Source organism: Amblyraja radiata, chromosome 5 (assembly GCF_010909765.2).
Source record: "Amblyraja radiata isolate CabotCenter1 chromosome 5, sAmbRad1.1.pri, whole genome shotgun sequence".
NCBI lineage: Eukaryota > Metazoa > Chordata > Chondrichthyes > Rajiformes > Rajidae > Amblyraja > Amblyraja radiata.
Genome location: NC_045960.1, coordinates 112,270,598 through 112,292,971, shown reverse-complemented (window position 1 = coordinate 112,292,971; position 22,374 = coordinate 112,270,598). Strand labels below are relative to the sequence as shown.

Genomic DNA, 22,374 nt, shown 5'->3' with positions numbered 1-22,374 from the left:
ACTGGTGTACCATGACACCCAGGTCTCGTTGCATCTCCCCTTTTCCTAATCAGCCACATTTACACCTCACATTTATCCACATTATACTGCATCTGCCATGCATTTGCCCACTCACCCAGCCTATCCAAGCCACCTTGCAGGCTCCTAGCATCCTCCTCACAGCTAACACTGCCCCCCAGCTTAGTGTCATCCGCAAACGTGGAGATGTTGCGTTCAATTCCCTCGTCCAAATCATTAATATATATTGTAAATAGCTGGGGTCCCAGCACTGAGCCTTGCGGTACCCCACTAGTCACTGCCTGCCATTGTGAAAAGGACCCGTTTACTCCTACTCTTTGCTTCCTGTTTGCCAGCCAGTTCTCTATCCACATCAATACTGAACCCCCAATACCGTGTGCTTTAAGTTTGTATACTAATCTCTTATGTGGGACCTTGTCGAAAGCCTTCTGAAAGTCCAGATATAACACATCCACTGGTTCTCCCCTATCCACTAAACTAGTTACATCCTCGAAAAATTCTATAAGATTCGTCAGACATGATTTACCTTTCGTAAATCCATGCTGACTTTGTCCAATGATTTCACCACTGTTCAAATGTGCTGCTATCCCATCTTTAATAACTGACTCTAGCAGTTTCCCCACTACCGATGTTAGACTAACTGGTCTGTAATTCCCCGTTTTCTCTCTCCCTCCCTTTTTAAAAAGTGGGGTTACATTAGCTACCCTCCAATCCTCAGGAACTACTCTAGAATCTAAAGAGTTTTGAAAAATTATCACTAATGCATCCACTATTTCTGGAGCTACTTCCTTAAGTACTCTGGTTGCAGCCTATCTGGCCCTGGGGATTTATCGGCCTTTAATCCATTCAATTTACCTAACACCACTTCCCGGCTAACCTGGATTTCACTCAGTTCCTCCATCTCCTTTGACCCCTGCTATTTCCCCTGCTATTTCCGGCAGATTATTTATGTCTTCCTTAGTGAAGACGTAACCAAAGTAGTTATTCAATTGGTCCACCATGTCCTTGTTCCCCATGATCAATTCACCTGTTTCTGACTGCAAGGGACCTACATTCGTTTTAACTAATCTCTTTCTCTACACATATCTATAAAAACTCTTCCCATCAGAACTGCCCCCTCCATCGACTCCTTTAAGTCGAGACTAAAAAGTCATCTTTACTCTCAAGCCTTTCTTGACGTCCTCTGAGTGAGGGCTATATGTATGTATTTATGTATGTAATTAATCTATGAACCACTGTTGTATAATGTTAGTACCTCCACCAATATAAAGCACTTTGGCTAACGAGAGTTGTTTTTTAAATGTGCTATCGAAATAAAAGTGACTTGACTTGACTAGGTCAGGTTTGAGCCCAGGTCAACGGCGGTGTGAGACCACAGCTCTACCTGCTGCACGACTTTGCTTCCCATTAATGCATTGGAAGTCATTTAGAGAAGATTCACTCTACCGGTAACTAGGTGGGTGTTTTAGGAAGTTTGCAGAGGCTGGTCTTGTAAAGTTTCATTGTAAGAGGTGAGAGAAGACTTGTTATAGAAGATCCAAGAGGTCTAAACAGGGTGGATATGGAGAAGATGTTTCCCTTTGGCCAATTTGGAATCATAGCCCAGTGCTTAAAAATACGGAGTCACCCTTTTAAGTGTTTCCTCGCAGAGAATAAGTGGTAATATTGCCAGGTCTCCATTTCTGAAATAACTTATTTCATTCTATTTTGCTAAAGAAATTATGTTATTAAGCTGGAAAGGGTGCAGAGAAGATTTATGATGTTGCCAGGACTAGAGGGCCTGAGCTATTGACAAGGTTCACTTCTTAATAAACAGACAACTCACAAAAACTCAAGCTTTGCCGATCATCGGCCGGGAAGTGATGGGGATACACCAGTCAAGTAAGCAACACAGACACTTCTCCCGTGCCACCACTTCAATGAACAAAGAGTTACATGGCGTTTTATACTGTGTGTGTGTGTGTGTCACTTAGTCACATTCCAAAAATGTTAGTCATGGTCAGAGATACAGTCAATACACATTACCACAGGACACATCTGAGCTAGTCTCATGTTAATTAATAGACACATTTCAAAGGCATCTTATCAGTTGGTACTTTCAAGACAAGACATCTCAAAGGCATTGGTCATTCTCTCAATATACATCACTGAGACAAGTCTGGGCTTGTCTCTCTCATCAATTGGTAGACACATTTCAACAGCACCGGTCATTGTCTCAATACACAGCAACCTGAGGCAAGCCCGGGCTTTACTCTCTCTTATCAATACACTGGAAAAGGCCTGCTTGAGATGAAATATACGCTAAAACCTAGTCCAGTATTCCACTATATATCTCTTATATATTTAAAAGCTTTTAACCTTTTCACTATGGGGAGAGGTTGGGCAGGCTAGAAATTTAACCCTTGCAGCGCAGGAGGATGGGCGATCTTACGGAGATGTATAAAATCACGAGGGGTAATTGAACAGTGCACTTTGTCTTTCACCAAGGGTAGGGAAGAACGAGCAGACATGGGTTTAAGATGAGAGGGGAAAAATGTAATAGGAAACTGAGGGGCAAATATTTCACACACAGGGTGGTGGGCAAATAGAACGAGCTGCCAGAGTAGCTGGTTGAGGCAGGTACTATAACATTTAAAATACACTCGGACATGTACACGAATGGGAAAGGTTTAGAGGGATCTGGGTCAACATAGGCATGTGGGACTAGCATGTCATTGTCATGCAGCATGTCCCAGCTACTCTAGTCCTGCCTGCGTTTGGTCCATATCCCTATAAATCTGTCCTATTCATGTACCTGTCTAATTGTTTCTTAAACGTTGAGATATTACCTCCTCTGGCAGCTTGTCCCATACACACATCAATCTTTGTGTGAAAAAAGTTACCCCTCAGATCCCTAATAAATCTTTTCCCCTTCACCTTAAAGCTATATCCTCTGGTCCTCGATTACCCTACTCTGGTTAAGAGACTCTGCGTCCAACATGAATGTTAGAACGGAGAAGAGGAAACACTTTTTCTCACAGAGAGTGGTGAGTCTGTGGAATTCTCTGCCTCAGAGGGCGGTGTAGGCAGGTTCTCTGGATGCTTTCAAGAGAGAGCTAGATAGGGCTCTTAAAGATAGCGTAGTCAGGGGATATGGGGAGAAGGCAGGAACGGGGTACTGATTGGGGATGAAGGGCCGAATGGCCTGCTTCTGCACCTACTGATTGGGGATGAAGGGCCGAATGGCCTGCTTCTGCACCTATTGTCTATTGTTATATTGGTCTGCATGGCCAAATTGAGCTGTAGGGCCCAATTCCATGCTGTATGCTTGTATGACTTTATAACTCGATCTGTAACGTTGAATGAGGGATAAGTATTGGTTACGATGCCAAGGATGGTTCTTCTGCTCTTTGAAATGTACCCTGGGCATTTTTCCATCCATCGGAAAAAGTAATGGAGAATTAAACTAATGGGGAATTCCCCAGCACCAGTGTCGTCCAGAATATTTATGCTTGCGTGCCTTTTGGGACTCAAACCTACAGATTCTTGGCTCCGATAAGAGGTCATAAGGAATAGAAGTAGCATTTTGCCATACGATCCGTCAAGTCTACTCCACCATTCAGTCATGGCTGAAGAAGGGTTTCGGGTCGAAACGTTGCCTATTTCCTTCGCTCCATAGATGCTGCTGCACCCGCTGAGTTTCTCCAGCACTTTTGTGTACCTATGGCTAATCTATGTCTCCCTCCTAACCCCATAATCTCTGACACCTGCACTAATCAAGTTTACAGATTTTCTAAAGGGTTTCTAAACAGGAAGGTGACACCTGATAGATATAGTTCTAATGTGCGCTTAAAATCTTTGGGAGCTATGAAAGATATTGAGTTGGTCAGGAAATCAAGATAATGCTTTTGGTGGCAAACAGAATTTCAAAAGAAAAGATTAATTACCTCTTCAGAGGATTAAGTTTAGTTTATAGTTTAGAGAGTCAGCGTGGAAACAGGCTATTCGACCCACCAGGTCCATGCCGACCAGCGATCCCCGCATATTAACACTATCCTACACACACTAGCGACAATCTTTTACATCTACCAAGCCAACTAACCTACAAACTTATACGTTTTTGGAGTGTGGGTGGACACCAAAGATCTCGGTGCAAACCCACGCATTCACGGGGAGAACGTACAAACTCCATACAGACAGCACCTGTAGTCGGGATCGAACCCAGGTCTCTGGTGCTGCAAGGGCTGTAAAACGGTAACTCTGCCACTGCGCCACCTTGTTGCCCCAAAGCAAATATACTAGGCCAGGGGTGGGGAACCTACGGCCTTCTAAGCCATTAATTGCGGCCTTTTGAATGAATCCAAATTTTGTAGAACAAATCTTTTTATTATTATTAATATGTGTTTGTTCATCTTTTATTATTTTAATTTTAATCTTAAAATGAACGTATTTAAAATACCAAAGAGTAAAAGAAGATTCAATGAAATAATCCTCCCTGATTGACGGCCACAATTAAAACATTAGTAAGTCATGAGGGTTATTTTAACAAAATAATGTACATTTGGAAGTATATCTAATTGAAGTTTCTTGGATGCGGCCTTATTAGATTACAGCTAACTTAATGTTGCATTCCTCCATGAAAACTAGGCTTCATCTCTGTCCACCCATCAGCCAATCAAAAAAAACAAAAAAGCAAACCCTAGATTTGTCTTAATTGACAAACCAGAATTATCTGTTAGAATATGGTCTCCAATTTTTGAAAAAGTGAATTGGTGTAGCACAGAATCAGCGTTCTTGGTTCTTGGTTCTTGGTTTCTTGGTCCTCCAAAATATTCCAAATGGAATTTAAACTGGAGGTGGTGAAGGGAGGGCTTAAGCCAGAAAGGGTTATTGGGAAGAAAGAGCTACGTTGAAGCTGAGTTTGGGATTGGATGAATAGTTATACTCAACATTTCCTGGATCTATCTCCACAATCTTGTTATTGGTAGTTTCCTTTTGCGTCTCCTTTTTTTTCTCTATTAGTTTCTCTCTTTATCTTTATTCTTTAAAAAAAAATCTTCAAAAAAAACTGAAGCTATGTAAGAAATCTGTAATTAAATTGTCGTTTACTATTATTTGTACACATGCTTCTAATAAAAATATTAAAACAATTAAAACACCCATGCCTGTATCCACCCATCACTTGCTAGACTTTGTCCCACCTCTCTTCCAGCTTTCTCCCCCCCCCTCCCCCAATCAGCCTGAAGAAGGGTCCTGACGTGAAACATCGCCTATCATGTTCTCCAGAGATGATTCCTGACCAGTTACGGCAGGACTTTTTTTTTGTCTGTCAAAAAGACTCTTAAACACCATTTCATGTCTCTGCCGATTACCCCACCGCCCTGCAATGCATTCCAGGCACTTTCAACAGTTGTGCAGAATCAATTAGTGGGTGTGTAGTGTCTTGTTTGCTTGAGGTGTGTGTGCGTAGGCCTATGCATAGTTTCTAATAAATATAACTTGAATTACTACTTGAGTTAATCTAAAATTGTTGGAGACAAATTTAAATTGTGTTTATGATGGCTCAGTTTGGCTTTTGGATGAGACTGCTGTGTACAACATTGAGTTTCCTGGAAGTCAGTGTGTACGCAACCCATCTACTGTTGTGAGCAGGGCTGACTCTCAGAGTTCTCAATGGGATGGTCTGGGGGCATGTGGAGTGTGTGGGGAGTATTTTTACACAGCGATGGGTGCCTGGAGTACAGGATGGTGTTGGCAGCAGATACGGTAGTGGCATTTAAGGAGTTTTTACATCGATATGGTGCACGTGCAGGCAGTGGACATTATTGTAAATTTGCTTTGTGTTCTTAGAGTTAACTGTGGTCAAAAACTGCTGGAAGTATGAAAATAAAAACACAAAACTCTGAAAATTCAACAGGTTGGACAATAGTGGAAAGAGAAACTCTTAAATGTTTTAGTTTCTAATCCCTTCATTAGCTGAGAATGGGATACTGAGATGTTCTGAACTGAACCCATCCTTCTCAAGAGATGCTGTCTGATCTGCAGATCATCATTTTGTGTTTTATCTAAACCAGTTGACATATAGAGTCATACAGTTTGGAAAAAGGCCCTTCGGCCCAACTTGCCAACACCAACATGTTCCCGATGTTGGGAGAGTCCAGAACCAAGGGTCACAGTTTAAGAATAATGGGTAGGCCATTTAGAACGGAGATGAGGAAAAACGTTTTCACCCAGAGAGTTGTGAATCTGTGGAATTCTATGCCTCAGAAGGCAGTGGAGGCCAATTCTCTGGATGCTTTCAGGAGAGACTTAAAGGCCTGTCCCACTTGGCCGTCATTTACGCGACAGGCCGGTAGTGACTGACACACGACGATCGCGCGCGTCATCATGCGTCCGCACAGCCGTCTGGAGCGCGTGACGTCATTTGAAGATGGACACAAAATGCTGGAGTAACTCAGCGGGACCGGCAGCATCTCTGGAGAGAAGCAATGGACGATGTTTTGGGTCGAGACTCTTCTTCAGTCTGAAGAAAGGTCTCGACCCGTAACGTCACCCATTGCTTCTCTCCAGAGATGCTGCCGGTCCCGCTGAGTTACTCCAGCATTTTGTGTCTATCTCCAATCATCTTGGCCCCGCTCTGGGAGTAGAAGTGGGGGCGGATCGGGATCCGCAACGGCTGTGAACCCCAGGCCGAGCTCCGCGCCAGGGTTTTGGGCCTGTCCCACTTTGGCCGTTAGTTACGCGACAGGCCGGTTGCGCGTGAAGATTTTGTGCAAGACGAAGTCCACACGCCTCCACGCCACTCCCCCGCTACCCACACGCTAGCAGGTCGCGTAAATGGCGTGCAAATGACGGCCAGGTAGGACAGGCCCTTTAGATAGGGCTCTTAAAGATAATGGAGTCAGGGGATATGGGGAGAAGGCAGGAACGGGGTACTGATTGGGGATGATCAGCCATGATCACAATGAATGACAGTGCTGGGCCATTCGAAGGGCCGGATGGCCTACTCCTGCACCTATTGTCTAAACCAATCCTATCCATGTACCTGTCTAAACATTGTGATTGTACCTGCCTCAACTACCTCCTCTGGCAGCATGTTCCCTATAATCACCACCCTTTATGTTTAAAAAAAAAGTTTCCTCTGGGGTTCCTATTAAATCTTTCCCCTCCCACCTTAAACCTATATCCTCTGGTTCTCAATTTCCCCTACTCTGGGTAAAATACTATGTGCATTCACCCTATATGGCTGAGACGGTGGCTGGACTTTGATAGGTTTGATACCAAATAATATTTCAGCTGACTGACCTTTTGTGGATTGTATGACTCTTAAGTACTGAGCACAGTTTATTTTCCACTGGGGGGGCTGATAATTTTGCATTTTAATTACAATTGCAAGTAAGCATGCAGGTACAACAGGCAGTGAAGAAAGCGAATGGCATGTTGGCCTTCATAACAAGAGGAGTTGAGTACAGGAGCAAAGAGGTCCTTCTGCAGTTGTACAGGGCCCTAGTGAGACCACACCTGGAGTATTGTGCGCAGTTTTGGTAACCCAATCTGACGAAGGACAATCTTGCAATTGAGGGAGTGCAGCGTAGTTAATTCCCGGGATTCCAGGTTAATTCCCGGGATGGCGGGACTGTCATATGTTGATAGAATGGAGCGGCTGGGCTTGTATACTCTGGAATTTAGAAGGATGAGAGGGCATCTTATTGAAACATGTAAGATTGTTAAGGGTTTGGACACACTAAGAGGCAGGAAACATGTTCCCGATGTTGGGGGAGTCCAGAACCAGGGGCCACTGTTTAAGAATAAGGGATAAGCCATTTAGAACGGAGATGAGGAAATGTTGTTATTTACTTTAGCCCAGAAACAGGCCCTTCGGACCACCGAGTCCATGCCGACCAGCGATCATCCCATCTTTTTCACACACAGAATTTTGAGTCTGTGAAATTCTCTGCCTCAGAGGGCGGTGGAGACCGATTCTCAGGATGCTTTCAAGAGAGAGCTAGATAGAGCTCTTAAAGATAGCGGAGTCAGGGGATATGGGGAGAAGGCAGGAACTGATTGGGGATGATCAGCCATGATCACATTGAATGTCGGTGCTGGCTCGAAGGGCCAAATGGCCTACTCCTGCACCTATTGTCTATTGTCTAATTTACCACATGTTCCCTATTGTTTGTGTTTTTAGGTCAGAAGACTTGCCTCCATTTGCACGGCACGTTTCCATACCTGTATGTTCCATACGATGGCTTTGGACAACAACCTGAACGGCATCTTCGTCAGCTGGCTTTCAGTATTGACCGAGCTCTTAATGTATCTCTGGGCAATCCTTCTTCCAGCATCCAGCATGTATTCAGGGTGTCACTTGTATCTGGCACGTGAGTAGTTATTTATCTGCAATAACAGTGGGACACTGTGAATTCTGTGTCTTGGTCAAGTGGTGAATGCCACAGAGTACTTGTATCTTTAAAGAAAACACTTCTCTCGACCTGTTGGTAGAAATCAACAGTAAAGTTCTGCCTACATTAAGTGCTGCATTTTTTTAAATTAACAAATGTGATTTCTGAGCCATGGTATGCTTATAGGTTTAAGAAAGAACTGCAGTTGCTGGAAAAATTGAAGGTAAATAAAGATGTTGGAGAAATTCAGAGGGTGAGGCAGCATCTATGGAGCGAAGGAATAGGTGACGTTTCGGGTCGAGACCCTTCTTTCAGACTGAAGAAGAGTCTCGACCCGAAACATCATCCATTCCTTCGCTCCATAGATGCTGCCTCACCCGCTGAGTTACTCCAGCATTTTTGTATGCTCATAGGTTGCATGTTAGTCCACAGAAAGGTGTGCAAGCGGTTTATGGTGGGCAGGAATCACGTGTTTAGGGTGCTAAGTGCTTGCTGTGTGCTGCAAACTGTTCTCTGTCGTTTCTTCCCCACAAAAAAATGGCTGGAGACGAGACTTTAATGTCAGGAATAGTAACAACGCAAAACACAAAGTGCTGGAGTGGCTCAGCGGGTCAGGCAGCGTCTTTGGAAGGAATGGACAGGTGACATTTTAGGTTGGGATCTTTCCTCAGACCCAAGCCGAAACATTGTCCATCGCTCCACAGATGAAACTTTATTGTCATGTGGCGTATCGGCACAGTGAATATCTTTGTTTTGCATGCAATCAAGTAAAATCATGCGACAGATAATCACGATCGTAGATCGTTAAGAATAAGGGGTAAGCCATTTAGAACGGAGATGAGGAAACACTTTCTCTCACAGAGAGTTGTGAGTCTGTGGAATTCTCTGCCTCAGGTCGAGGGCAGTGGAGGCAGGTTCTCTGGATGCTTTCAAGAGAGAGCTAGATAAGGCTCTTAAAAATAGGGGATATGGGGAGAAGGCAGGAACGGGTTACTGATTGGGGATGATCAGCCATTGAATGGCGGTGCTGGCTCGAAGGGCCAAATGGCCTACTCCTGCACCTATTGTTTATTGTCTATTGTCTAACGAGTGCAGTCTTATCTTGACCGTAAATTCCTGTGATCCCGACGGCACCGAGCCTCGGACGACTCCAGGTGGGTTCCCCGATCCGCGGCGGGCTGGCGGGCAAGGCCTGCTGTTGAGTAATGGCCACTGCTCACCGGGAGCTTCTGCCTGGCCTGCCGAGTTACCCCAGCACGTTGAAAAGCTGTTAATGAAAGGCCTAGATCGAGTGGATGTGGAGAATATGTTTCCAATAATTGGAGGGTCTTGAACCAAAGGGGAACCCTCAGAATAGAACGACATATGTTTAGAATGGAGTTGAGGATGAATTTCTTTAGCCAGAGAGCGTTGAGTCAGTGGAAATCATTGCAACAGGTGGCCGTGGAGGTTAGTTCATTGGGTATTTTTAAATTGGTGATTGATAGGTTCTTGATAAGTAAGGGTGTCAAAGGGAGTGGGTAGGAGGGTGGGGTTGAGAGAGAGAAATCAACCACTCATGACGATGGGCTGAATAACCCTGATTTACTCCCTGGTAGACACAAAATGCTGGAGTAACTCAGCGGGTGAGGCAGCATCTCTAGAGAGAAGGAATGGGCGAGTCTCAAGCCCATCAAGTCTCGACCCGAAACGTCACCCATTCCTACTCTCCAGAGGTGTTGCCTCACCCGCTGAGTTACTCCAGCATTTTGTGTCTACCTTCGATTTGAACAGCATTACTGAGTTACTCTGGCATTTGTGTCTACCCTGGATTTGAACCAGCATCTGCAGTTCTTTCTTACGTATTTTGATCCCATGTCTTATGGTCTTATTGTGTTTTACTCAAGTTTCCAGCATCCTTGTGTCTCCATACTAATAGCCCTGTCCCACGATACGAGGATTTTACTACCTTGAAAGTCTGACTCTCTGCCAGCTCACACAACAGCTCGCAAAATCATTTCAACTTTTGGCAGACTTCAATTCACAGCAATTGGCTTGCCTCCAATGTTGATTAATGATACTCAATTGAAGTAACTATTTAAAACTTCTGAGAGCATTTGGAAACAATATGTGAACAAAAGGAGTAGGTATTCTGAAAGGTGACTGAGGTGTAGTTGGGAGTGCTTTTGGTTTCAATGAGGAGGTGGAATAATAGGCTGGTGAGACGTTTCCATTGTGGAATTTAGACAGCTGAAAGTTGTTATTGGTGGGGCTGTCATGAAGGACGTGCATAATTTGAGGGGCTAAGAGCACTGTGGTGGGGGTTGGAGTGCTGAATGTGGCTCTAGATGGCAAGGAGCAAACAATATCAAAACTTCAGAACAGCACAAGAACAGTCTGTGCCAAACATGGTGCCAGGTTAAAGTAATTTCCTGCTAGCACATAGACAATAGATGCAGGAGTAGGCCATTTGGCCCTTCCAGGCCAGCACCGCCATTCAACGTGATCATGGCTGATTATCCCCAATCAGTACCCCGTTCCTGCCTTCTCGCCACATCCCCTGACTGCTATCTTTAAGAGTGGACATGATCCATATCTCTCCATTCCCTGCATATCCATGAGTCTTATCTAAAAGCCTCGATCGTGTCTGCCCCTGCCACCACCTCAGCACTAGATTTCAGGCACCCACCATTCCATGTATAAAATAAAACTCACACCACGCTTTTATCAATTTTGCCCCTCTCACCACAAAAGTAAAGTCCTAGAGTTTTTTGCATTCCCGCCCTGGGAAAAAGGGTTTGACTGTCTACATTATTTATGCCCCTCATCATTTTACAAGATACAAGATACATGTATTTGTCACATGTGCCAGATGGCACAGTGAAATGAGATTACCATACAGTCATACAATATAAATAAAGAACACAACACACGATAGAGTTCAACATAAAAACATCCCCACACATCAGAATCAAAGTTTCCCACTGTGAGGGAAGGCACCAAAGTCAGTCATCATCCTCTAATGTTCCCCACTGTTCACCTGTGGTCGGGGCCTCCCCGAGCCCTCCGCAGTCGCCGTTACAGTCGCTGTGCCCTCTGGTCCTAGACTCTCTCACTAGCAAAAACATCCTCCCCACATCCACGCTATCCAACCCCCATAATTTATAGAGGGTCGGCTGAGGAAGCCAAGTCATAAATTCATAAGTTATATGAGCAAATTAAACCATTCGACCCATCAAGTCTACTCTGCCATTTATTCATGGCTGATCTATCTTCCCTTCTCAACACCATTCTCCTTCCTTCTCCCCATAACCCCTGATACCTGTACAAATCAAGAATCTGTCAATCTCCACCTTAAAATTTCCATTGATGGCCTCCATAACCTTCTGTGGCAATGAATTCCACAAATTCACCACCCTCAGACTAAAGAAATTCCTCCTCATTTCCTTTCTAGAGTAACGTCTTTTTATTCTGGAGCTCTGGCCTCTGGTCCTAGACTCTCCCACTAGTGAAACATTCTCTCCACATCCACTCTATCCAGGCCTTTCACTATTCGGTAAGTTTCAATGAGGTCTCCCCACCCTTATCCTTCTAAACTCTCCGTCCAATGAGTACAGGCCCAGTGCCGTCAAACACTCATCACATGTTAACCCAATCATTCCTGGGATCATTCTTATAAACCTTGTTTGGACACTCTACAACGCCAGCACATCCTTCCTCAGATATGCGGCCAAAACCTGCTCACAATAATCCAAATGTGGTTTGACCAGGGCCTTATAAAGCCTCATCATTACATCCCTGTTTTTATATTCTATTCCTCTCAAAATAAATGCATAGCATTGCATTTGCCTTCCTTACTACAGATTGGATTTGCAAATTATTATTTTTTTACTAGCTCTGCCAAGTCCCTCTGCACCTCCGATTTCTGAATTCTCCCACGTTTAGAAAATAATGTATGCCTTTATTCCTACTACCAAAATGCATGACTCCACACTTTGCTACCCTGTATTCCATCTGCCACTTCTTTGCCCATCCGCCCAAATTGTCCTTCTGCAGAGTCTCTGCTTTGGTATTTTTAAAGTGGAGATTGACAAGTTGTTGATTAGTATGTGCGTCAAAGGTTACCGGCAGAAGGCAGGAGAATTGGATTGAGGGGGAATGATAGATCAGCCACAATTGAACGGCGGGGTAGTCTTGAACGGCCTAATACTGCTCCTAGGACTTAGGAAGTTATGAACATTAAAAAGGCATGGCTAGGAAAGGTTTGGAGGGATATGGGCCAAATGCAGCTAGGTGGGATTAGTGTAGATGGGGCATCTTGGTCGGTATGGGCAAGTTGGGCAGAAGGGCCTGTGTCCATGCTGTATGATCCATGTCACTGAAATACGGAGGAATACAACTCTAATATTCCAAGACAATGCGCTGCAACAGCCACTGAAGACTTGTTGGGAAAATTAGATCCAGACATCAAAGTCCAAGTGGTATTGCCAAGGTGATGCATAAAGAAGAGGGGTTCCAAGCAAGATTCATGAGGGACCAGCAGAGGTAACCATGAAGGAGCAAGATGCTGGGGATGGTTTTCTTTGAAATTGGCGACACAGGTAGATAGGGTAGTCAAAAAGACTTTCGACCTAGCTGAGGCCTCGATTACGCGGGGACTACTCTCGAGCATGAAGGAGAGTTACAAAGACCTCCTAGGACCTCGTGTCGACCATGCTGCGAGTATGAGTCGAGGGCAAACTCTTCTAAACTCGCTAATTAGGTCGCCGCAATGGGACAGCCCCTTAAGTATAGAAGTTGGGAGGCCATGTTGCAGTTATAGAAGACATTGGTAGAGGCCACATTTAGAGTATTGTGCTCAGTTTTGGGCGCCATGTTGTAGGAAAGATGCTGTTTAGCTGGAAAGGGTGCAGAGAGCTTATGTGGATGTTTAGAGGAATCTAGAGTGTGAGCTACAGGGAGAGGTTGAGCAGGTTCGGACTCTATTCTTTAGAGCGCAGGAGGATGAGGGGTGATCTTATACAGGTGTATAAAATCATGAGAGAAATAGTTCGGGTAGACGCACAGAGTCTCTTCCCCAAGATACGGAAATCGAGAACCAGAGGACATAGGTTTAAGGTGAGGGGAATAACCTGTATATGTGAACAAAAATAATTTGGGGAAGTATTTTATATAGCTGCAGACCCACTATAGATGTCATAAACTGGGAACAAGGGTAATATATGTTAAAGAGTTGTGTTTATTGTGGCATAAATCGTGATATCTCTGGTTAGTCTCGGGCAAGAGTTAGTTCTTGGGCAAACTTTCTTTGAAGACTAACCAAAGATTTTCAATTGCTTATCCTGGTGATTAAGGTTAAAACTTAATTCTTCTAATACTAAACAAGAAACTCCGCATCTAATGTTCCATTCTGAATAACTACATTAAGCGTTTTATTCATTTTTTTGTGTGTTAAATTGCGCAACCTATTTATTCATAGACTGCAGATTAAAAAGGTAGACAAAAAATGCTGGAGAAACTCAGCGGGTGAGGCAGCATTTATGGAGCGAAGGAAATAGGCGACGTTTCGGGTTGAGACCCTTCTTCAGACTCAAAATGTCACCTATTTCCTCAGCTCCGTAGAGGCTGCCTCACCCGCTGAGTTTCTCCAGCATTTTTGTCTACCTTCGATTTTCCAGCATCTGCAGTTCCTTCTTAAACACTGCAGATTTAAAAGCTTGTTTCTTTTACTAGTAAGATTATTTTCCCAATCTTTCCTTTGCCCCCATTTTCTCTCCCTCTCCCTCTCCCTCTGCCTCTCCTCTCCTCTCCTCCCTCCTCTCCTCCCTCCTCTCCTCCCTCCTCTCCCTCTCCCTCTCCCTCTCCCTCTCCCTCTCCCTCTCCCTCTCCCTCTCCCTCTCCCTCTCCCTCTCCCTCTCCCTCTCCCTCTCCCTCTCCCTCTCCCTCTCCCTCTCCCTCTCCCTCTCCCTCTCCCTCTCCCTCTCCCTCTCCCTCTCCCTCTCCCTCTCCCTCTCCCTCTCCCTCTCCCCCTCCCTCTCCCTCTCCCCCTCCCCCTCCCCCTCCCTCTCTCTCTCCCCCTCCCCCCCCCCCTCCCTCTCCCCCTCCCTCTCTCCCCCCTCTCCCTCTCTCCCCCCCCCACTCTCTCCCCCCTCTCCCTCTCCCTCTCATCAATAAGCCTATTAAAAAATCTACACATTTTGTATAAACTGTTTAAAATGATGTTGTTTTTGTTCCAGACCTTTCTACGGTTTTCATGAGAAAGAAGAGCAGTTCATGAAGATTTACCTGTACAATCCCATGATGGTTAAAAGGTACAGTGCTTCTGTAAACGTTTAACTAGGTTTTAATCACACACATTGAATTCCTGTTACCACGAGCAATGAACTTTGCTTTCAGCCCATTCCATATTGAGCAGAGTGATGGTGTCAAAGCATAACTCTTCCTTCTGAACATGGATAGGCGACGTTTCGGTTCGAGAGAAGAGGTGTGAATTGTGAATCGAGACAAAGGGTTATTGGGGTGTGTGTGAGGGGAGGGGGGAAGAAATGTGGGGAGAATGTGTGCATGGCACAGGGAAGAGAAGGGGAGGAGTGTTTGTTGTTTAGTTATCTAAAATTGGAGAATTTGGAGTTCATACCGTTGAGTTGCGATGTACCCAAACAAAATACGAGGTGCTGTTCTTCTGGTTTTGCGTGTAGCCTCACTCAGGCAATGGAGGAGGAGGATCCAACAGAACCCCGCTTCCCTCAGGCCGCGTTTGGAGTATTGTGAACAATTTTGGGCCCCATATCTGAGGAAGGATGTGCTGGCTCTGGAGAGGGTCCAGAGGAAGGTTACAAGAATGATCCCAGGAATGAGCGGGTTAACATATGATGAGTGTTTGACGGCCCTGGGCCTGGAGTTTAGAAGGATGAGGGGGTACCCCATTGAAACGTACAGAATAGTGAAAGGCTTGGATAGAAACATAGAAATTAGGTGCAGGAGTAGGCCATTCGGCCCTTCGAGCCTGCACCGCCATTCAATATGATCATGGCTGATCATCCAACTCAGTATCCCGTACCTGCCTTCTCTCCATACCCCCTGATCCCCTTAGCCACAAGGGCCACATCTAACCCCCTCTTAAATATAGCCAATGAACTGGCCTCGACTACCCTCTGTGGCAGAGAGTTCCAGAGATTCACCACTCTCTGTGTGAAAAAAGTTCTTCTCATCTCGGTTTTAAAGGATTTCCCCCTTATCCTTAAGCTGTGACCCCTTGTCCTGGACGTCCCCAACATCGGGAGCAATCTTCCTGCATCTAGCCTGTCCAACCCCTTAAGAATTTTGTAAGTTTCTATAAGATCCCCTCTCAATCTCCTAAATTCTAGAGAGTATAAACCAAGTCTATCCAGTCTTTCTTCATAAGACAGTCCTGACATCCCAGGAATCAGTCTGGTGAACCTTCTCTGCACTCCCTCTATGGCAATAATGTCCTTCCTCAGATTTGGAGACCAAAACTGTACGCAATACTCCAGGTGTGGTCTCACCAAGACCCTGTACAACTGCAGTAGAACCTCCCTGCTCCTATACTCAAATCCTTTTGCTATGAAAGCTAACATACCATTCGCTTTCTTCACTGCCTGCTGCACCTGCATGCCTACTTTCAATGACTGGTGTACCATGACACCCAGGTCTCGCTGCATCTCCCCTTTTCCTAGTCGGCCACCATTTAGATAATATTCTGCTTTCCTGTTTTTGCCACCAAAATGGATAACCTCACATTTATCCACATTATACTGCATCTGCCAAACATTTGCCCACTCACCCAGCCTATCCAAGTCACCTTGCAGTCTCCTAGCATCCTCCTCACAGCTAACACTGCCCCCCAGCTTAGTGTCATCCGCAAACTTGGAGATATTGCCTTCAATTCCCTCATCCAGATCATTAATATATATTGTAAATAGCTGGGGTCCCAGCACTGAGCCTTGCGGTACCCCACTAGTCACTGCCTGCCATTGTGAAAAGGACCCGTTTACTCCTACTCTTTGCTTCCTGTTTGCCAGCCAGTTCTCTATCCACATCAATACTGAACCCCCAATACCTAGTGCTTTAAGTTTGTATACTAATCTCTTATGTGGGACCTTGTCGAAAGCCTTCTGGAAGTCCAGATACACCACATCCACTGGTTCTCCCCTATCCACGCTACTAGTTACATCCTCGAAAAATTCTATAAGATTCGTCAGACATGATTTACCTTTTGTAAATCCATGCTGACTTTGTCCAATGATTTCACCACTTTCCAAATGTGCTGCTATCCCATCTTTAATAACTGACTCTAGCAGTTTCCCCACTACCGATGTTAGACTAACTGGTCTGTAATTCCCCGTTTTCTCTCTCCCTCCCCTCTTAAAAAGTGGGGTTACGTTTGCTACCCGCCAATCCTCAGGAACTACTCCAGAATCTAAAGAGTTTTGAAAGATTATTACTAATGCATCCACTATTTCTGGAGCTACTTCCTTAAGTACTCTGGGATGCAGCCTATCTGGCCCTGGGGATTTATCGGCCTTTAATCCATTCAATTTACCCAACACCACTTCCCGGCTAACCTGGATTTCACTCAATTCCTCCAACTCCTTTGACCCGCGGTCCCCTGCTATTTCCGGCAGATTATTTATGTCTTCCTTAGTGAAGACGGAACCAAAGTAGTTATTCAATTGGTCCGCCATATCCTTGTTCCCCATGATCAACTCACCTGTTTCTGACTGCAAGGGACCTACATTTGTTTTAACTAATCTCTTTCTTTTCACATATCTATAAAATAGATTGGATGTGGAAGGATGTTTCCACTAGTGGGAACCCCCTTAACACTCTCCACTATATTCAGTCTGAAGAAGGGTCCCATCCCAAAATCTCACCTATCCATGTTCTCCAGAAATGCTGCCTGACCTTCGGAGTTACTCCAGCACTTTGAATCTTTTTTGTAAACTGGCGTCGGGACAGGCAGCAACTCTGGAGAGAAGGAATGGGTGACGTTTTGGGTCGAGTCCCTTCTTCTGACTCCAGCATCTGCACTTCCTTGTATCTACATTGTGAGGGAGAGGGGAGATTTAATAGGAACCTAAGGCGTAACTTTTTTTACACTAAGGGTGGTGGGTGTATGGAACAAGCTGCTGGAGGAGATAGTTGAGGCAGGGACTATTGCAACGTTTAAGAAACATTCAGATAGTTACATGGATAGGACAGGTTTAATGGGATATGAGCCAAATGCAGGCAGGTGGAACTAGTGTAGATGGGCACGTTGGTTGGCGTGGGCAAGTTGTGCTTGTTCTACGCTGTATGACTATAATACATAGAGCCATTTAATTTACTGCCCATTCATTTAATTTGGGATTTTAAAGAGCCTTTTGATTCCTGCAGTCACCGCTTTCTCAAATCCTAAGAATAAATTCTCCGGATTTCTCCTTTGTATATATGTCCTGCTGTCAATGACTGACAGATTACACTGGGTGCACTTCATCACAATTATTAACTCCAAATGTAAAAACAATTTCCAGCATCCCTCAATGCGGACAAAATGTTCTGCGGTTAGAACATAGAACAGTACACCACAAGACAAGTCTGTGTCGACATGGTGCCAAGTTAAACTAACTCTATCTGCCCGCACATGATCCATATCTCTCCACTCTCTGTGTATTCATGTCAGTTTAACTGCAGATTAAACGCTACTATCGTGTCTGCTTCCACCATCTCCCTGGCCGTGCATTCCAGGCATTTGCCACTCAACGTATTAAAGAAAATGTCTCGCAAATCTCTATACAATACGATAAAACTGACGATAAACTGCCGACAGTCACAAGGTAAACTGCCGACAGTCACAAAAACTTGAAATTGAAACTGAAAAAAAATAGAAGAAGACAAGCGACTGTTGTCTGGCTGCCGTGTGCACGGGGCCTTCAATAGACAATACGTGCAGGAGTAGGCCATTCGGCCCTTCAAGCCAGCACCACCATTCAATGTGATCATGGCTGATCATCCACAATCAGTACCTCGTTGCTGCCTTCTCCCCATATCCCCTGACTCCGCTATTTTTAAGAGCCCTATCCAGCTCTCTCTTGAAAGCATCCAGAGAACCTGCCTCCACCACCCTCTGAACCTGCCTCCACCGCCCTCACAACGAAAACAAATGCTCAAACTACCGCGTACCTAGTCAAGAATTAACTATTAAAGCTCCTGTCGATGCGAGGACCACTAACTACTGATTACTCTCAAAAGCCCGCGATCGAACACTTGACAGTCCCGACCAATGACGAGGGTTCTGAATGCCCAGCTTCACCACTAGGTGCCGCTTCAACAATAGGCAGACAGGAAACATGTTCTCGATGTTGGGGGAGTCCAGAACCAGGGGCCACAGTTTAAGAATAAGGGGTAAGCCATTTAGAACGGAGACGAGGAAACACTTTTCCTCACAGAGAGTTGTGAGTTGTGTGGAATTCTCTGCCTCAGAGGGCGGTGCTGGCCGGTTCTCTGGATACTTTCGAGAGAGAGCTAGATAGGGCTCTTAAAGATAGCGGAGTCAGGGGATATGGGGAGAAGGCAGGAACGGGGTACTGATTGGGGATGATCAGCCATGATCACATTGAATGGCGGTGCTGGCTGGAAGGGCCGAATGGCCTACTCCTGCACCTATTGTCTATTGTCTATTGGCACGGTGGCGCAGCAGTAGAGTTGCTGCCTCGCGGCACCAGAGACCCAGGTTCCATCCTGACTACGGGGGTGCTGTCTGTACGGATTCTTTCTGTACGCATTTTGTACGTTCTCCCCGTGACCGTGTGGGTTTTCTTCAGGCGCTCCGATTTCCTCCCACATTCCAAAGACATACATACAGGTTTGTCGGTTAATAGGCTTTGGTAACGTTGTAAATTGCTCTTAGTGTGCAGCATGTGTAACGGGTCATCGCTGGTCGGCGCAGATTTGATGGGCCGAATGGGCCTGTTTCTCAAAAATAAAATAAACTAAGTTTGAGTAATGATGAGAGGTGTGAAAAAAAAATCAAAAAAAGGGATCAGGGAGAAAGCATTTTGAGTAACTCCAGAAATATTAGTGTGGCAAAGGGAAGAGATAGCATATTTATTTTATTTTCATTGGCAAAGGTACAATGAGGTTATGGACTTGGCAGGGAACTATTGAAGAATGCTTTGGCCTGCTGCCTCAGCCCGTGGCAGATGGATATGGGCAGAATGCCATTGTCAATAATGATAAAGGTGGAGCCGTCAAGGATTTGAATGTGATACTGAGAATTTTTACAGGTACCTGTAATTTAAGATAAAATAGCACACCTGGTGAACAAGAATTAGTGAAACACAATGGGCGGCATAATCAAGGACTAGTCGTCCTGGGGTGACACAGTGACGCGGCCGGCGGTAGAGCTGCTGCCTTACAGCGCTAGTGACCTGGGTTCCATCCTGACTATGGGTGCTGTTGGCACGCAGTCTGTGCCTTCTCCCTGTGACTGCATGGGTTTGCTCCGATTTCCTCCCACACTCCAAAGACATACAGGTTTATAGGTTATTTGGCTTCGGTAAAATTGTAAATAGACAATAGACAATAGACAAAGGTGTCTTTACGGAGTTTGCACGTTCACCCTGTGGGTTTTCTCCAGGTGCTCCGGTTTCCTCCCACATCCCAAAGACGTACAGGTGTGTAGGTTAATTGGCTTCAGATAAAATTATAAATTGTCCCTCGTGTGTAGGATAAATAGTGCTAGTGTACAGGGGTCGCCGGTCGGGCTGAAGTGCCTGTTTCCACTCTGCATCTCCGGGACAGTTATTTTCCTGCTGTTATCGGGCAACTGAACCATCCTCTCATCAGCCAGAGTGGACCTGAACCTCCAGTTGAACTTTATCGAGCTTCAATGTTAAACCTTGCACTCAATGTTGTACCCATTATCATTTATCTGTACACTGTGGACAGCTTGATTGTACTCGCGTAGAGTCTTTTCTTTGACTGGCTCGTGCACACAAACAAAATCTTTTCATGGTAACTTTGTACTCATGACAATAATAAACTAAATGAATTGTACCTCATGGAAACGAGTCCTTTGGTCCACCACATCTAAGCTGAGAGTCATGGCCACTCCCCCACTTCATCTATATCCTGTTGTAACGAGACAATCTTATTCAGTGTCCACTATATTATTAATTTTGGTGTCCTCTGCAAACCCACTAATGCTGCCATCTACATTCTCATCCACAATATTAATGTATGTGACAAACATTGATTCCCGTGGATCACCACTGGTCACAGGGCCCAGCCTTCCATTCCACTCATAGAGTCAGATATAGACCTGTACAACATGAAAACAGGCCCATCGGCCCACCTAGTCTATGCCGATCAGGTTGGCAAATTGGACTAGACCCATTCCCCTTCATTTGGCCCATAACCCTCTAAACTTCCTCTGCATATTTGTTTTAAAGTTGTTAATTGTGTCAGTTTTTCTAGCTTCCTCTGGTGACTCATTCCAGATAGCGTCTTAGTCTCACAATGTTTAAACATGCTTTTCAGCCCCACATGTCCCATCTAGACTAGTCCCACCTGCCTGCGTTTGGCCCATGTCCCACTAAACCTGGCATCTGTTTAAATGTTTCTTAAACGTTGCGCTATCTTGATTCCCCTGCTCTGGGTAAGAGAATATGGGCATCTCTCCAATCTATTCCTCTCTTATGCACTCCTCTTAAAGAACATAGTCCCTAAGGTCCCTCTTAAATCTCTCACCTTAAGCCTCGACAAGTCTGTGGCACTCTCTGCCTCAGAGGGCGGTGGAGGCAGGTTCTCTGGATGCTTTCAAGAGATCGCTAGATAGGGCTCTTAAAGATAGCGGAGTCAGGGGATATGGGGAGAAGGCAGGAACGGGGTACTGATTGCGGATGATCAGCCATGATCACATTGAATGGTGGTGCTGTCTCGAAGGGCCGAATGGCCTACTCCTGCACCTATTGTCTATTGTCTAATTTTGTAATTCTCTACTGTAGTTAAGAAGACTAGTAGTTCACTTTATCCATGCTGCCAATGATCTTGTACACCTCTACAAGAACACCCCTCAGCCTCCTACGCTCCAAAGAAAACAGTGCCAGCCTCTCCAACCGCTCCCTATAACACAAGCCCGCAATCCCAGGGAACTTGGGATAGGGACAGCAAAGACTTCAAAGAGCTCTTGTTCATGGCTAGTTGGTGGCTAGTTGGCAAACAGAGTCTTGCAATGGTCAAGCCTGGAGATGGCAAAAGTGGAATGTCTTTTACTGGCAGAGGTAGGTGAGGAGATGAAGAAAGTTGCATTAGTTGAATACCAGCAAGTCATAGAGTTGTTTAAGAAGATGCTGGAAAAATCGAAGGTAGACAAAAATGCTGGAGAAACTCAGCGGGTGAGGCAGCATCTACCACTTCGCTCCATAGATACTGCCTCACCCGCTGAGTTTCTCCAGCATTTTTGTCTACCTTAGAGTCATAGATTGATATGTGGAAACAGGCCCTTTGTAGAAAAAGGTGCAAAGATGAACAAAGTTAGATAGACACAACGTTACATTGGTTGAATACTAGCAAACCTTGGCATGAGAAGTTGTTAAACCGGATACTGTGAATGCCCTGGCTCGTACTTTGGTGGATAATAAGGGAGATAGTCGTGCAACATGTAAACAGACACTTCGCCCCAACTCGTCCATGCCAAATAAATGTTTGGGGTGAAAGATAGATTGGCGTACACATGACTTCAGTTGTCCCAGTATTTCAGTGGATGGGGTTGCAGTTTATCCACATCTAGATGTTGGAAAATCCATTCACGCTAAAAATGACTGGTTAAGAAATGGTTAAACCAGGTGTGTCTGAGAAATGTGACCTGATGTGACATTGTAGTGCGGTCGATGAGGACAGCATCTGGAAAACAAGCAGTGTCTGCAGAGGAAGATTTCAGGACTTTACAGATCATGGTGTGGCTGTGTGAAGAGAGGTGATGGCAGGTTAGCCTGGC

The 22,374-nt window shown here is 45.1% G+C and overlaps 1 protein-coding gene across 1 annotated transcript in view; it reads left to right on the top strand.

The window, feature by feature from the left end:
• rev3l (REV3 like, DNA directed polymerase zeta catalytic subunit) overlaps positions 1-22,374 on the top strand; it is a 219,476-nt gene that overhangs the window by 66,706 nt on the left and 130,396 nt on the right. Inside the window, exons 2-3 of the mRNA XM_033022004.1 lie at positions 8,186-8,375; positions 14,612-14,686. Coding sequence (XP_032877895.1) covers positions 8,186-8,375; positions 14,612-14,686 — 265 coding nt within the window. The remainder of the gene's footprint in view (positions 1-8,185; positions 8,376-14,611; positions 14,687-22,374) is intronic.